This window comes from Nilaparvata lugens, chromosome 12 (genome assembly GCF_014356525.2).
Source record: "Nilaparvata lugens isolate BPH chromosome 12, ASM1435652v1, whole genome shotgun sequence".
Lineage (NCBI taxonomy): Eukaryota > Metazoa > Arthropoda > Insecta > Hemiptera > Delphacidae > Nilaparvata > Nilaparvata lugens.
The window spans coordinates 5,973,290-5,990,837 of record NC_052515.1 but is presented as its reverse complement, the minus strand read 5'-3'; the positions used below and the strand labels follow the sequence as shown (position 1 = coordinate 5,990,837).

General features: G+C 34.2%; 1 protein-coding gene across 3 annotated transcripts in view; it reads right to left on the bottom strand.

The window, feature by feature from the left end:
- Positions 1-17,548, bottom strand: part of LOC111049518 (vacuolar protein sorting-associated protein 13D) — a 119,369-nt gene that overhangs the window by 67,424 nt on the left and 34,397 nt on the right. For all 3 annotated transcript variants that reach the window (XM_039438804.1, XM_039438806.1, XM_039438805.1), the window contains exons 17-23: positions 17,083-17,264; positions 15,489-15,662; positions 13,022-13,293; positions 10,557-10,698; positions 5,947-6,201; positions 3,761-3,989; positions 160-363 (exon numbers count right to left, since the gene is read on the bottom strand). In XM_039438804.1, the coding sequence (XP_039294738.1) occupies positions 160-363; positions 3,761-3,989; positions 5,947-6,201; positions 10,557-10,698; positions 13,022-13,293; positions 15,489-15,662; positions 17,083-17,264 (1,458 nt within the window). The remainder of the gene's footprint in view (positions 1-159; positions 364-3,760; positions 3,990-5,946; positions 6,202-10,556; positions 10,699-13,021; positions 13,294-15,488; positions 15,663-17,082; positions 17,265-17,548) is intronic.

Below are 17,548 nucleotides of genomic sequence, written 5' to 3'. Positions count from 1 at the left end.
ATGTATAAGGTTTCTTCGAATGTTGGACTGTTTGTTAATTTATTTTGAAGGCCATGTATGAGGTTTTTTCCAATGATGGATTGTTAGCTGATTTATTTTGAAAGCCATGTATGATATGCTAATAATGGATTGTTTGCAAACTTATTTTGAAGAAATGACCTGATTCGTGTCCTGGAGCTATAGCTGTCGCCTGGGCTGAAGGGTGTGCTACATCCTCCTCTGCTGGGAGCTAGGCTGCTGTCCACTTGCTCGGTCGAATAGGAGAAACTCTTCCGGTAACGTCTGGGCGTTCCTCCGGTCACATCACCCGACGAACCGTACAGTCTGCCTCCCATCGAAAGGCTGTGCACTAGTTGTTCAGCTCTGTCAATACAATAACATAAATCAGGACTAAATCATGAATCATGTATTTGCAATGGTTACAATTTGAGTGAAAATTAAAAAGAAATTGATATAATGTAATAAAAGATATAAGTTTCTCCATTTTTTCCAAAACATTCACAAAGTTCAAGTCGGATATTTTGCGGAACACGTATTCAGAAGCACTGCACCATAGTAATGTCCACGTCATAATGGCAGTATTGGTGTTGCTATCTAATGTTAATTAATGAATATTAAGTGAGATATGGCAGATGTAGTAATAGGTGACCGCTGGAGGTTTGTTGAAGTGCACGCCTAGGCATGCTACTAAAGTGTGCCTCAATAATGCAACAATCCACATATGCTTTGCATGATATTCGTTTTTAGTTCATTTCAAACAATAATAAAACATTATAAAACCTAAAAATAGAAAGAAAAATGAAAATCTCAGTACCCTTTTTGAATTATTTAATCACAACATGTTTCAACATTGATGCCATTTTCAAGTGATCTATGTTTCATTTTCAATGTTGAAACATGTTGTGATTAAATAATTCAAAAAGGGTACTGAGATTTTTATTTTTCTTTCTATTTTTATTACAAGTAGCCCTATACAGAAAAGAGATTATAAAACCTTCTTGGTATTGGCATTCAGCGGTCACCTGTCACTAAAGCTGCCATATCTCACTTAATATTTGATCAAAATTGAAAAATGTGGTGTCAATCAATTTGCAATTAAATTAACTAAAAAAAGTTATTTTTTGTAAAATCAACGGTTTTTCGGTTATTTGAGAAATAAAATTTTATACGGCTGCCATTCTGTTTCGTGAATTTGGAAAATGTCAAATTTGTAGCTATGTCTAGTTGTCATAAATGTTTGTGCGAAGTTTCACTTCTGTGAGTTCAGCCATGATTTAGAAAAAAAATAGTAAATGAAAATATTGAATAGCGGCTGTGTGAGTAACTAAGGACTTTTGGACGGTTTGGAATTGATACTTAGGTATATTTCTTACCCAGGAACAATGTTCTATAATATTGGTAGGGAGTTCAGAAACCTGTCTGTTCTGCTTTTCCCTGATTTGTAGTTGTTATTTAAATTGAGCCTTCCTCGCTATTCATTGGTTTTCATCATCTTTTATTTATAAATTTTAAATGATTTATAATTTAGTTTTCCACTTTTTTAATCCCTTCTTAATACATAAGAATTATAGATTCATTTAAAAAAATAGTTTAATGTAGTTTAGATCTCTAAAAAAAATAGATATCTCTCTTTATAATTGTATAGATATAACGCATCTTGTTATCTCGAGCTTACGCACAGGCCTTTGTTGCCTATGTAAGCTCTTTCCTATTTGATTACAGGAATAAAATTGTGATAGCTCAAGAGTTTTATTTATTGTACTCACAGTGATATTTTGCACAATGATATTAGTTCATGAGATTATGTTCTATGAGATTCACCCTTTAAATGCACTGCATTTAATTTTTACTTTCCTTGCCCTATTACCATAGGTAAGGAAGTATTGCTTTCCGAAAAAATTAAGGTACCCCAATTTCTAAATTTCTATACGTTTCAAGGTCTCCTGAGTCCGAAAAAGTGGTTTTTGGGTATTGGTGTGTGTGTGTGTGTGTGTGTGTGTGTGTGTGTGTGTGTGTGTGTGTGTGTGTGTGTGTGTGTGTGTGTGTGTGTGTGTGTGTATGTATGAGTGTATGTGGGTCTGTGTACAAGATATCTCATCTCTCAGTTAACGGAATGACTTGAAATTTGGAACGTAAGGTCCTTACACTATAAGGATCCGACACGAACAATTTCGATCAAATGCAATCCAAGATGGCGGCTAAAATGGCAAAAATGTTGTCAAAAACAGGGTTTTTCGCGATTTTCTCGAAAACGGCTCAACGATTTTGATCAAATTCATACCTGAAATAGTCATTGATAAGCTCTATCAACTGCAACAAGTACTATATCTGTAAAAATTTCAGGAGCTTTGCCCCATCTATGCAAAGTATGTTTTTAGATTCACAATTATCAGGCTTCAGATACAATTCAAACAAAAAATTTCGAGTGGAAAAGATTCAGCATGAGAATCTCTATAACTAATGTTTTGTTACATTTTCACCTAAAATTGAAAATAAGCTCAAAATTCGAGAAAATGTGATTATCCAATTGCAAACTGTTGGCAACTGTTGATTCTATCAAATGATTCACTAAGAAGAGATAGCAGACCTCGTGTGTTTCCAGCGTTATTGACCTATCACCAGCTGTCTCATATCTTTGAACTAGCCGTCAGGCTCGCTTCGCTCGCCATATCCGTCTAGCCAGGGGGCTCCGCCCCCTGGACCCCCAATGATGAGATCAGCAGGCTCGCTTCGCTCGCCTGCATTTTTCATTTGAGAATTTTCATCATATTTTAGGACAATCCGGTCGGGGGTCCAGACTAAACGTCTGGCTAAACGGATATGGCGAGCGAAGCGAGCCTGACGGCTACTAATATAGGCATAATATTCCAAGGATTGAAGTAGCAGTGCCCAATCGATTTTTCCGCGATAAATGCATTTAAATCTTCAACTTGGTGCCAACCTAACAAAGTCAACTCAACTTAATGCCAACCTGACAAAATTATTAATTCATTTGCCAGTTAACAACTGTTTCGAAGAGGTACTCTATCTAGATTATAGTTCTATAGTAACATATGATATGGAAATTTCAATTTTAATTAAGAGATTGGGAGAAGAAGAATATACATGCTAAAAGACGAACTTTAAACCCTTAAAAACAACCCTTAGAGTTAAAATATTGTCAAAAGATTTCTTAGTGCGCCTCTAAAGGGCCAACTAAACATACCTACCAAATTTGAACGTTTTTGGTCCGGTAGATTTTCAGTTCTGCGAGTGAGTGAGTGAGTGAGTGAGTGAGTGCCATTTCGCTTTTATATAATATATATTATAGATAGTAGACTTAAGATGCGCGAGTACACTAGCGTCAGGTGATCAATTTTCATAACGGCAAGGAAAGTTGTGTGAGTGTGCCACACCAGATTTTTTTCTTAGTGGAGAGAGGCGCGCTTAAAGGTCAAACACTTATAACTTTTGATACAATGTTCGGATTTCATCGTACTACATTTTTCATTCTTCTCGGCTCGTCAAGGCGGTTCAAAATCATACATCACAAATCAAATTCGGTTGAAAAATGGAAAATTTATTATTGAGCGTACTTGAGCCCATATTACCATACCCAAAAAATGACCAATTTCTACCTCGATGTTGTATATTGTGTGGAAATTGTAATAAAACATGGATCAATAAAACACAATCAATGGATCACAATATGGAACAATAAATCTCAAATTGATTTTGATACTGCTTTCCAGAAAAACATGTTTATTTTGTCGCTACTGACCTGGCATGCACGAGGCCAATAGCCATTTCGGTGGCGGCCGTGCCAATGGTGCGTGCCAGATGTGCCATGTACTGCTTGAAGTCGGTGGCACACGACTGCAGCTCGAAGAGGAGGCGGGGCGAGTGGGTGTACCACACCGACGCCATCTCCACGCTGATCTCCGCCTCTTGACCACCCCCTCCATCGCCCCCGCCACCACCCACGTCGCCACCGGGGCCACAGCTGCCATCTATCAACACAATTACAATATCATATCACACGGCAAATCATTTGCTATCAATAATTCATAGAACATTATTTTGAGAAAAACATGGAAGAACATTAAACAAAAATGTATTTGAAATTGTTCAATATGCTGATCTATCATAATCATATTTATATTACCTTTAATTGTATCCACAGATAAAATAAATAAATATGTAGATCTATCTGTCCAATATGTAGCCTATTATATTGTAATATAACAAATAATTTACAATCAATAATTCATAGAAAATTATTTTGAAAAACATGAAAGAATATTAAACAAAAATTTGAAATTGTTTAATATGCTGTACTTCTATCCTAATCATATTTATATCTGTAATTGTATTCACGGACAAAATAAATAAATATGTAGTTCTATATGTCCAATACATGGGACCATGGTCCATATATGGGATGGTTCCATGGACCATATGGGACCAATATATGTGTCCATGGGACACAGTGTCCCATGAAGAGTTTTACACGTTTAATTTTATATTAAGTGCCCATTCATGTACCGAACCTTTTTAAATTTCACACAGTTCACAAAGTAGGTTCTAAAAATATTCTGGGAAAATTTCAGCTCCCTAACCTTCGTAGAAACAAAATGGCGGCATATTGAAAATTTTACCAATTCGCTTCCTATAAAAACTTTTTATAACTTAATATAATATGTGATGGAACGTGTAAACCTCTTCGTGGGACACGGTGTGTATTATTTTCATTTCAACATAAATTTATAAAATCAGTAAGCCTACAGGTGGTCCAGTCACGAGAATAACTTTGATATGGCAGTAACATGTTTAAGCTGCGTTTACACCAAAGTTATTAGCAAAATGTTAATAACTTAATCCTTAAATATTCTATTAGATTGAACATAACTTATCATACACATATGTGTTTGTCAAGTTCCTTTCAATAGAATCTATAAGGATTAAGTTATTAACATTTTGCTAATAACATTGGTGTAAACGCAGCTTTAAGAAGGCAAACTTCAGAATTCTACAGATAAAACAAAAAGGATATGAACTTAACAAAATAAAGTAATTTGAAATATACAAATCTACTATTTGCAATACTCAGGTATCCTAGATGAGAAAATATAAATTGTAAATTCAAGAAACTTCTTGACCACATAAAAATCACACACTAATGTGTTTTCTCAACCTAACGCGTCCGGCCAACCGATCAAATACGGTATGTCAACGATGATTTCAATGGAACTTGAAAGTGCTACAATATGTCAGTGAACAAATCTTTACATTTAAAATAAATAACAGCATGTCAATATTATAATTACTAAATAGTATAGAAAAATATTAACTATAAAGATAGTCTTTTATAGTAGCTGTAGTCGATATTAAAATAGAAAATCGAAAATAATTTCCACTTGATAATTAGAAAACTTTGAAAGCTGTATGATTACTCACTGTTGTGATGTGGGATGTGCTTAGTAAAAACATAACATAAAAACATACATATTGTATGAATCAATGTGTCAATAAATAAATTTGGGCGTAGTGAAAAGAATGGTTATTTATAGCAAAGAAAAGAAGGGATCAGCAACAACGTTTTCATCTTCAATATACTAATAAATTCTCTCGTAATGATGCTCCAACTATTTACCCCCCACCACCAACTTATTGTCATTTTTTGCGTAATTTTTAATAGCTTAATGCACGGTTGCACAAAAGCCTGCTAAATTTTAATCTCATTAAATTACACAAGAACTAATAAGAGAAGGTTTTTCTAAGAAAGCTTCTCTAATTGGTTCTCGTATCATTTAATCGGGATTATAAGTGAACAGACTTATGTGCAACAGGGTGTGAGTAATTGTCACCTGGGAGAATCTGAACTTTTATTGCCTATTGCCTAGTGTCTTAATCTTGTATTGCACAACTTTTAAATGCGTATTGTTTAACTTGTATAGCAAATCCCACCTGTGCCACTCTTGAGCAAACTGCGTTTAATGTGGAAACTGAACGCCTGCCGGTCGGAGAACGAGTTCTTCTTGGGAGTTGCAGCTCTGTAGGACGACTTGTAGAGATCGGCGCTCATGCCTGCGAACGGATCGGGCGGCGGATCGGTCAGCGGGTCGTGGCCCAGTGACAGAATTCTCTGGTGCAGGCTGGATTCCGGGGTCAGATCCAGCACTTGTAGGCCGCCCAGGGAGCCTTCTACCATCAGTTTGCTGCCTGTGTAAACAAAACCGATCAGTTTAGTCCATTTATTCAAGCTATAGCAATGAGATTATGAGGCTACGTTGAGAATAGGCAAATACAAATTTGCAGTAATTGAACGAGCGTTAGCGCGTTCATACTTTTGACTCACTCAAGGCTAAAGTTGTTGACTTTATATGTTTGTAAGTTCTACAAGAACTCTAGAAAGAATTTATCGATCATGTAACAATTTTTATTGTTACAATTGTGAGTGATGAGAATTATGCGATTTAGCCTGTTATGAAAATGGATTTTGCTGTTTTGCTTTTCTGCGGTGTGTTGTGTCGACTCTGTCAGTGTGTGTGTAGAAGTTGTAGTACTCAGAAAAACTACAATTTTCCTGGAGTATCAGCTTAGTTCATGACCCTTGCTTTTCTGCGTTGTGTAGTGTCAACTCTGTAAGTGTGTGTGTAGAAGTTGTGGTACTGAGAAGATCAACAATTTTCCTGGAGGAGCAGTCTGGTTCACGACCTTATAAGGCAAGGAATTTATAGCTGTCAAGGAAAAATAGCTGTCACTTGGTGGGAGAATGTATCTTAAATTGTAGTTGTAACGTTCCTTTCTATTGGTGGAAATTTTTCTAGAAAATAGTAACTGCCAATCACAGTTAACGTTGATTAGGTCTATCTAGTATGGACGATCACACAGCTGTCCACCTCAAGACGAGAAAAGCGAAGTGGATTCACTCAGCGTCTGTCCTCCGTCATAAGCAGTACAAAATGTAGTCTGATCAATATTTTGTGTTAATCATGGCTTCCATGCCAGCTTTAGGCCTTTTTAGTATTTGGCTCTGGAACCTTTTGTTCCAGTAGCATTTTTAGTTTTTCCGCCTCAGTAGTTGCTTTAATTAAGAAGAGAGAGAGTATCAAATTGTCACCTCACAATGGAGATTTTTCTCCTATAACCGCTACTAAAGGTACGTCATAGATTATAATATAATTAAGGAAATGATTATCGATGAAAGCTTCCATCAGAGTGTTAAATTTGTTGTGATAGATACAGTTGAGTGTAATATGTAGAAATGTAGAGTACCTATTAGAAGAAGGAATTGAGAATGATATTTTTTGATTTTAAATTATTTTTTGAAGAGGAAGCTATTAACCTAAATTTCAATTACTGTTGTTTAAATCCAAATTGACTGATGTTTATAGTATATTATTATGAGTTCTATCAGTATTTTTGTTATAGATTTTATTTGTCTTTTTGATTCTAATGAAAAGCTTTCATGATTATTTAGGAAACACCTATCATGTAATTTATTCTTTTAAATTACACCATAAATGTAATTTATGTAAGAGAACTGACTAAACTAACAACAATACTCGAAATACCTTATTATGAAGTAATTCAATCAACTTGTGAATTAGGTAGGCCTATTATGGAATACTATGTACTCATCGCTTTGTGTATAGGGCATAACCCTGATTACAAATAAATTATTTTCTATTAAATCAAGATATTGAAGTAGGTAATGTCTATTTGTGTTTTAAAGTAATAAGTATTGATTTGAGTTTTATATAACCTAAAGTAGGTTGATTTTATTATATTACTGAAGTTAAGTTAATTTGTATTATCCTAGTTTATTTTTTTATTCTAACAGCGGTGTAAGTACGGGAACATCAAAGTATGGGATCAACGTGCGAATCCATCAATTCGTATGTATCCATGAACCCGTATCATGAACGTGTGTTTTAAGCCGCTGAGACGCCTCTGAATCGATGACCGTCCTAGAAGTTTGGGGTATGCTGTCTCCTGTCCATCTGGACGTGTAGAGCTCGATCACCGAGCCTAGATTCAATTTGAAGAAACAGCTATGAGGTAACAACTTTTTTTCCAAATTAAACGAACGTCCCAGGAACTCCGGATGTGACAGAATGGGTTTTAATAATTATAGACTTTCAAAAAAGGGGAAGGGTGTAAAACGTGCGGAATTAGACTTTTGTTAAATCGTAATTTCGAGATATTATTTGGATTGGATAGATCACTAATTTTATTAATCTTGGTTTGAGTAATAGATTTTCGGTTGTATCTTTACATTGAAATGTGAGGCCATATTTTCTCTGTAAGGATCCAGCTGGGAATTTCAGTTTTCTTTAAATTTATATTTTAATCTACTAAGCTACTAAAGTTGAATTAGTATACGAAATGTTTAAAGGTCCCTTATTGATAAATTAATGTTTTAAAATAATTCTCATCTTAAAGTTGTAAAGGATCAAATGAAGTTTCAAGGACCCTAACCTTTTCTAAATTTGTTTTGATGACATATATTTTTTGAATAGTTTTTCCAAGGTAGTATTCCATGATGTGATACTTGAGGAATGTTTGTCTTTGCAGCTTTCATGATATAAAGATACAGAATAGTTATTATTGGGGATCATTAATATTTGATAATGTTTTAAAGTTTCCAAGTGTGTTCTAAATTTGATGTTCTAAGAATTTTATGAATTTTATGTGGATCTTTTCTTAAAATATTTATTGTTATTTATGATTAACTTCTGAGACATATCTATGATAATCTTCAATTCTTCTTTTGAAATTAGAGTCCTTTAAGCTTCTTATGATTCAATCTAAAACGTTTTCAATGTAGAGCATACAAAGTAGGTTATTACCGAATTATCTATATCAGAGATAACTTTCTAAATTTAGTAATTTTATTATCGGTTTTCATGATGTAACTTCTTTTGTTTTATTAATTGTTGAATTTAACTGTAAGAGGTGACAATATAGTTGATATCTTCTCTCTATTTCGTTGTCTCTCTTGTCATTTCTGGATTCCCGTTCTCTAGCACTAGGTATGTTTATCAAGCATCCCTTTTATTAAGTTATATTGTGTGTGCTTCTAAATTCTAAATTCCAAATTAACTTTCTAAATTCATAGCACGGCACAATCAACTTCAAATTTTGAACAGTATTCTTCGAACCTTTTTACAGGTCAAGTTCGTTGGACAAAAAATTGACTCACACCCACCTTCGTACTTTTTCAGGATATAGAAATAACATTGGAAGTACATAAAAAAATGTGTTGTGATTTATAATTTAGTCAGCTAGAATTAATTGCATGCTATTTCTGTAATGTCTTCGAAATTAAGTTGGTTGGATCCATATGATTGATCCAAGATGGCGGACAAAAGTTTTGAAGCGATAGGAAGTAGTTATTTTTTCAATTGGAATAGGATCCCCATGGAACCTACTGTCATATCATACTTGTAAAAGAAATACATATTTAGTTGTTTCCATAATAATTCTCACCAACTCTGTATTATTACAAGTTGCAGATTTCAGAGATCAATACACCAGTACATGAGTGAGTTCTCTAACCCAGGGTGTCACTAGTATGTAGTTACTATGTAAATAGTAACTCAATTGATATTTGAAAAAAAAACTTGAAATCGTCACAAATCATTTAAATAATTTGCATTGCGGAGAGATTCCACTATCAATAAAAGTTCTAAATAACCTACTATTTATCGGTTGCAAGAACGTATATTAAAAATTAAATTATGATTGAGAGATTAATCTAATTGAATCAGTACAAAATAACCAATCAACAAATAAGATAATGAGCAATGACGACATTAATTCACAGTTAAATCCAATAAGACATAAGTGCAACTTGGTTTATATTATAATAGTGGTCTTAAAACCATTCTTCAAGTACGGTAATAAAAATTAAATAATCTATAATATATAATAAAGGAAAGAGTTGGCTTATACACGTACGGGATAGGAAATTCACGAATGACGAATCATCACGTCTGAACTACTGGACTGATAAACTTCAGATTTTGCATATGGATTCGCAATTTATCGAGTATGGTTATAGGCCTATTTTCAATTCTTCATGATTTCATTACGTGAATCTTTCAGTTTGTCAAGATTTTAATCATACCATCGCGGAGCAGTGTTATCTGCTAGTTGTAAATAAATTTTTCACATATAATTGGTCTATTATTATGGTCAACTTGATCTTATTCTTCTTCAAGTATTTTGATAGGGCCACCTGAAAGATTAATAAGTTATAATTAATTACTAGCAGGCTACCCATTTTTTGTATTATTTCAGACACGACAAGTTTCGGTCGATTCTCACAATCAAGTGTCAAAATGAATTATTATTCTGTATAGAAATATTAATTTCTGAATCAGCATACAATGTTCAGCCAGTTTCTACAAAAGTTAATAATGTTTACTACAAAATAATAATACGTTTTGACACTTTATAATTATTGCGAGTATCTAACGAAAATAGTCGAGTCTGGAATAAAATCAAAAAGGGTAGCCTACAAAAAATTATTTGTAATGATGAATAATAATTGATGAGAAACTACTAACCACAGTCAGCATGTATCTTTGCATCAGTCATGGTGGCAGTGGCTATCTTGCGACCAATGAGTACATCATCCTTGGGCACGGCTCGCATTAGCAACACGTTTAGTCGGTGAAAGTCGAACACCAGTTTCGTTCTGGTCGTCACCTGAATCAATACAATAACAAGTCTATTACGACGAAGTTGAACAAACCGACAACATCCAGAATATTTTCAGGATGCAATAGGACTACTGATAAATCAAACCATCTTCATTGCCAAGAAAATCCAAATCACAATTTCAAGAATAATTACTACAAAGTTGAACTGATAACATTTGCAGGGTAAAACAGAACTACCAATAGATGAAACCATTTTCATTTAGAGTTCAAGTAGCAAAAATAAATCAAAAACTCTTCAAACTAATCATAAGGCTGAGACCTCAAATAAATCATATTCATTTATTTAAATTTCATGGTACACAAATATTACCCAGCAAAGAGTAATATTTGAAGACACAGAATTAAATTATAAAATCATAAAGAAACAAATCATAAGGCCGAGACCTCAAATAAATCATATTTATTTAAATTTCCTGATACACAAATATTACCCAGCAAATAGTAATACTTAAAGAAACAGAATTATAGTGGAATTTCTCCATATTTATTCAATTAGATTTCAGAATCACACAACTTGAGTTATTGGAGGGTTAAGTGTAAGAGAGGGCCGACTGCGCCCTAACTTCGCCCTCCCAAGTATAAAATAAAGGCAGTCATTCTATTCTATTCTAACTTTCAGGAAAGTACGACAGGCTTAAGCCCAAAACGGTTTCAATTTTATACAACAGTCCAAATGTAGCTAGGTTCTATGTCACTTTCTCATTTTTGAATTACACACTCCAATTTACAATCACTCCATATTGAGGTGAAGAAAGATCAATATGTTGTCAGATCCAACTGACAACATAAAATGTGGAACTGCCAACATCTAGTTCATTCTCCACTTCAATAAGAAAGTAATATTTACTCTATGGAAGATGTAGGTACTCTATATTCTATCGAATATCACTCCTCTTCGAATCTTAGGCTGTACTCATAAGGTGATATGAAAGTAATCAATTCAATTTTATTAAATATAATACAATATTAACACAAGTCATAAACATACGATCAAACAATATACATCATGAATACATTACAAATGTCACCGCAATATACATGTAATATAGTCTAAATAATTAAAAACAAAAAGAAGTTAATATCACAGATGGAATTGAAGTTGAATAAACTGAAAACAGTGGAATCAAAAGTCCCAAATACTTGAAAAGTTACATATCTTAAAATTAAGTTAAATTTTGAATTTCACCTAAACCACACTATTGAAATTATGACATAAACGTATTGAATATGTTTATTCTTTCATAGAAAAGACAGGGAAAAGTCTACTTTTTATCTGTTTATCAATTTGTTTTTTTTTATCCAGTTAATATAATATGTTCGTCAATGTCGAGTGAACTCGACCAGAGATTATGAAGGTTTCTACATGCTAGGAGCTTTTTTCAAACTTTAAATTGATGATGTAAACGAGAAAGCTATTAAGAAATATTTTGAATTGAATCAAATTAATTGAAATTTTGAAAGAACTTACAGTAGTTTGACATCTGCAAATGTTTGAAAAGAGCAGAGCGGCTGGATGTTACCCATTGTATCTGCTAAAGACTGGAAATTAACAAGCTATTTGAATCTAATTGACGTGAAGTGAAGTCTAAGATTCAAGTCGACGGTTTTGCTTTTCTCTTTATGTTTATATATTTATATATTTGTTTATATGTTTTTATGTTTCGCATTTACAGCGAAACGCAGCAATAGATTTTCATGAAATTTGACAGGTATGTTCCGTTTTTGAATTTCGCTTCGACGTATACATAAGGTTTTTTGAAATTTTGCATTTTAAGGATAATACAAAAAGAAAAGAGGTCTACTTCGAACGCCAATATTGCCGTAAAAAACAGACTTTAGAATTATTCATCATAAATCAGCTGTCGAGTGGATTATTAATTGCATGCAATAACGCAATGCAATGCATGCAATTATTAATTTTCTCCCGACTTTTCTCTGTTTTTAACTCGGTAATTTTTTGATGATAGTAGCATAGTTGTTTACAACTTATTGTTGATACAACAACCCAAACAGCCATTAGTTGTTTACACACCGATATCTCGCCGAAACGTCAGGACATGATATAATTCACTCTGATGGACAGTATTAGAGGAGGCTGTGGTTATCAACTGCGCAAGGTCTACTGTTCACAGAACTACTATTATTCAAAGATCAAGTAACTACTTGACAAGGAGCTTTATCATAAAAATTAGGAGTAACCAAAGTTCGGTCGGCTGTCAAGTATCAATTCATTTCAATCATAGTTTTACAATTCATTTTATCCATAGTTTTTTATAGTTGAATAAGTCTTTCAGAACTATTAGAGATACCTGAGGCGCAGGACTAGGATGAGGCGCGTTGTGAGGCAGCGAGGTTGGGAACGCAAGTCCCTGATTGGCCGTCATTGGCGCATGCGCAGTAGTCGGGCTGACACCACCGCTGCTCAAGCCAGCCCTGGACTGGAACATCCTGTCCTCATCGAGGGAAGCACTGAATGCTGAGGTCTGCAAAGCTGTGAGCGGCGGGGGCCGCGGCGTCGATTTCTGCGGCGGGAACACGCGTTTCACGAAACCGACCAGCTCCACTATTGTTTCCTGATTCGCTGTAACACAAATCCAATCAGATTACAACAAAATTAAACAACATTCAAATTTAATTAGTAATAAAATTACTGGTTTCCTTTAAAAATATTTTTACATGAACACTTTTTTTTAAAAAAAAAAGAAAAATTGAAAATTAAACGAGTGTTGAAACTAATAGTGCTTATGTAAAACAGTTTAAAAAGGGTACTAGTTATTTCTATAATAATTGAACAATTCAAGTAGCCCTATTGAAAAACTTTATTAGAACATTCGATTTATAAAACACTTCCAATGATAGAAAAGCAGGTATGATTGATAGGAATCGAGCCACGAACGGAAAAAGGGAAATTTTCAAAAACAATCATTTTATAACTACTATATGAATATAGATAATTCTTTGAAACCATCATTCAAAACTACTATAGTTAGAATATCAATTTAAAACTACTATAAGAGTGCAGAATATTACTAAATTATACAGTATATCGTAAGTATATTACACATGATAATTTAGCGTTTCGAAATGCTGATATATTATTATAGTCTCTTAGTAATGTGAATACGAGGTGATAATTCGAAGAAGGTTATATTTCAACTGAATTACAAACATGCTTATTTTCATTATTAGGCTGGGGTTTCGTTTTTGCGTGAATGCCGTCGTCGACCACGACAAGATGAGGATCTCAGATTGGATGGATTTCAATTTGTCTTAATAAACTAATGGGGGAAGTTGCGTTTATACTTTTAAATGACAAATATCGGGGGACCGAGCTTTGCTCTGGAGTGTAAAAGCATAGAAAATTTGTAACGATAGATTGAATTTATAGTTTATATTTATTTTTTTCATTTTCTCAGTCGTACAATTATTTTTACAGTTATATGAGGAGGCACAACAGGCTTATGCCCAAAACTGTCCCTTTTCAAATTTATACTACAGTCCAAATGAAAATCTAGGTCAAGCTACTATCACTCATCAAAATAACAATTTATACACACTTTAAAAAACAAACACATTATCAATTACAAATAGATAATTTCATTTAGAATGATTTTCTATGTTTGCTACAATATTTGTTAGAATATTATGTACTATTCTACACTAACAGCATCTAGTTACTATTTTGGACTTTCTGAAGTAAACATGTTTTCTAAAAAAAGAGATATAAACAAAAATAAGTTTTGCTGAATATTATCATAGAGAAACAATAGCGTAAGTAGATATCCCATGGTATAGGGAATTAATGTCGCAACTTTTGCTGTTATCTCAAGCCGATTACTGTCGATTATTGTCAGTTTTTACTGTTTTGTTGGGCTGTGAGTGTATGAACGGCACAATTTGAGAGACTACCAGCGTCACACAGCTGCATGGGAAAAACTACGTGAACCTACTTTGTTCCAAATTTCGTGAGAATCGTTAGAGCCGTTTTCGAGATCCGGTCACATACAGATATAAATATAAACATAAAAACATCTGAACATATAAACAGAAATTGCTTGTTTAATAGTATAGGATATGTTGATATTACTAAAAAATGTTTTAATTCTTGAATAATAAACACAAATTATAAAAAGTTGTTTGATCAGCTGCTTTAGAACACTAGAAATTTAGACAATATGAATGTCAACAATGCGGAAGTTTACGCACAAACGAAAATGCACCTTTACATGGCAACACCGAGGTGGGTACCCACTACTACGACAAACCACTCAGTCGACTTTTCAAAAAATGTATTATACGTTGTCACTAGGAATTTTAAGCAAAGCCATTTCAAAAGGTGAATTAACTTCATCAAAAACACGGCATAATGAAGATTTATGATAAAGTGTTTGTTATAATCATAAAAATTGATTAAAATGCACTTGAAAAAGGCTAAAAAAACAATAACAAAATAGGCGCTGAGAGCTGCCTACGTCATGGATTAGCTATATATGGTTTGTTTACAACGTCGACCGAACGCTTCGTCGTCCGAGTGGTTGTCTTCCTAACAACTGTGGCAACGACGCTCCAATAAGTATATCAAATAAAATAATTAAATCATAAAACATTTTGATATGGCTTGTAGAATTGTTGAATTAATGTAGAAATAACCACATTGTACCATTTTCAAACTTTTTAACATGAAAACTACCTATACAACTTTCAGCATTCACGTAATTTTCAAGTGTCCTATTTTCAAAAAGAAGAATAAAATGATAGAAATGCAATCCCACTGACCAATAACATCCAGATTGTTGAACTGAATGTTGGCAATCTGCAGATCCTCGTTGGCATTGTCGTTGGTGGGACAGTTGGCGCTGACTGTCACTATCTCTATGGTGATGAGCGCTTCACTGTCCACATTCGAAGGCGCCAATGGTTTGGGCGGCTGTGATTGAAGTGGCGATTTTGCTGTAAAACAAAATAGTTAACGGTTGAAATTATTGAAAACAATATAAAAACATGAAGTACCCTTTTATTTAAAACATTTTAAACTTTAAAATATTTCAAACAACTAGTTTCGACCTACTTATAACTCTAAAACTTAAAGTAACTTTTAAATATTTAAATTTGAGAATTGGCAAAGTAAGTCAAAACTAGTTGTTTGGAATATTTTCAAGTTTAAAATGTTTTAAATAAAAGGGTACTCCATGTTTTATATTGTTTTTAATGATTTTAATAAAGTATCCCATACAAGTGATTTCTCGGTTGAAATATATTATTATGCATCATCTAAGTTTAACGCCATATATGCACCATCTACCTTTAATGCTAAATCACACTTGTAAATATAGTTGCATTGATGACTAGCCATGAGGCTCGCTTCGCTCGCCATATCCGTCTAGCCAGGGGGCTCCGCCCCCTGGACTCCCGACTGAATCGTCCAAAAATGAGATCAGCGGGCTCGCTTCGCTCGCCTGCATTTTTCAATTGAGCATGCTTCATTTTATCAAATAGTCAAAGTGCTGAGAAAAACGCTGATTTTGGGCGTATCTTTGATGAAATATTAAAGTCATCTCAAATTTTTTAGACCCTAGCTAAACCTCTGTACCAAATTTGAACATTTTCTGTCTATTACTTGATGAAAGAACTGAGAAAACGCAAAAATCCGCTAATTTTGGGCGTATCTTTGGCGTTATTTCAAATTCCTTCTAACACAACATTATTACACCCCAGCTGAGCTTCTGTAGTAAATTTGAACATTTTCTGTTCATTTGTTCTCGATAAAGCTGAGAAAGCGCAAAAAAACGCTGGAAAAACGCATATTTTGGGCGTATCTTTGACGTTATTCCAAATTTCTTCTAACACAACATTATTACACCCTAGCTGAGCTTCTGTACTAAAATTGAACATTTTCTGTTCATTTGTTCTCGACAAAGCTGATAAAACGCTAAAAAACGCAGATTTTGGGCGTATCTTTGGAAATTTTTCCAAATTCGTTCTTAGTGCGCCTCTAAAGGGCCAACTGAGTATACCTACCAAATTTGAACGTTTTTGGTCCGGTAGATTTTTAGTTCTGCGAGTGAGTGAGTCATTCAGTGAGTGAGTGCCATTTCGCTTATATATATTTATTATTTTTATTTCCTTGTAAACTTCTATTATTACAACAATTGTAACACACGTCTTCCCGTCTCTACAACTGTTCTCTCACTTCTCTCCTTCTCTCCCCTCTTCCACTTAACCCACAAGGAGAATATGTGTGAGATAGACATTCCCTGCCCTACATCCCTACCACGCTAGCCACTCTTTCACCGTTAGAGGGGTGGAGGTTCATGTTATAACTCACGGTACCATAAATTTATTTGGAGTAGAGCACTTTTATAGCTATTACCTCTGTCGAAGCACAGACTGGAGAGTGCAGTGTTGAGTGCGTGCGGAGAGGTGGGCTGGTTGAGAGCTGCCATGTTGAGTGCATGCATTGCGGTGAGCCGAGGGCTGAGGGGGTCGGGGGAGCCGGGCGACACTGGCGATGTCGGCTCACTGTCCCTCAGGCTTCCACTCACGCTATCCATACTAAACAAACACAATCACAATTTCAACTAACGCTATCCATACTAAACAAACACAATCACAATTTCAACTAACGCTATCCATACTAAACAAACACAATCACAATTTCAACTAACGCTATCCATACTAACAAACACAATCACAATTTCACTAACGCTATCCATACTAAACAAACACAATCACAATTTCAACTAACGCTATCCATACTAAACAAACACAATCACAATTTCAACTAACGCTATCCATACTAAACAAACACAATCACAATTTCAACTAACGCTATCCAT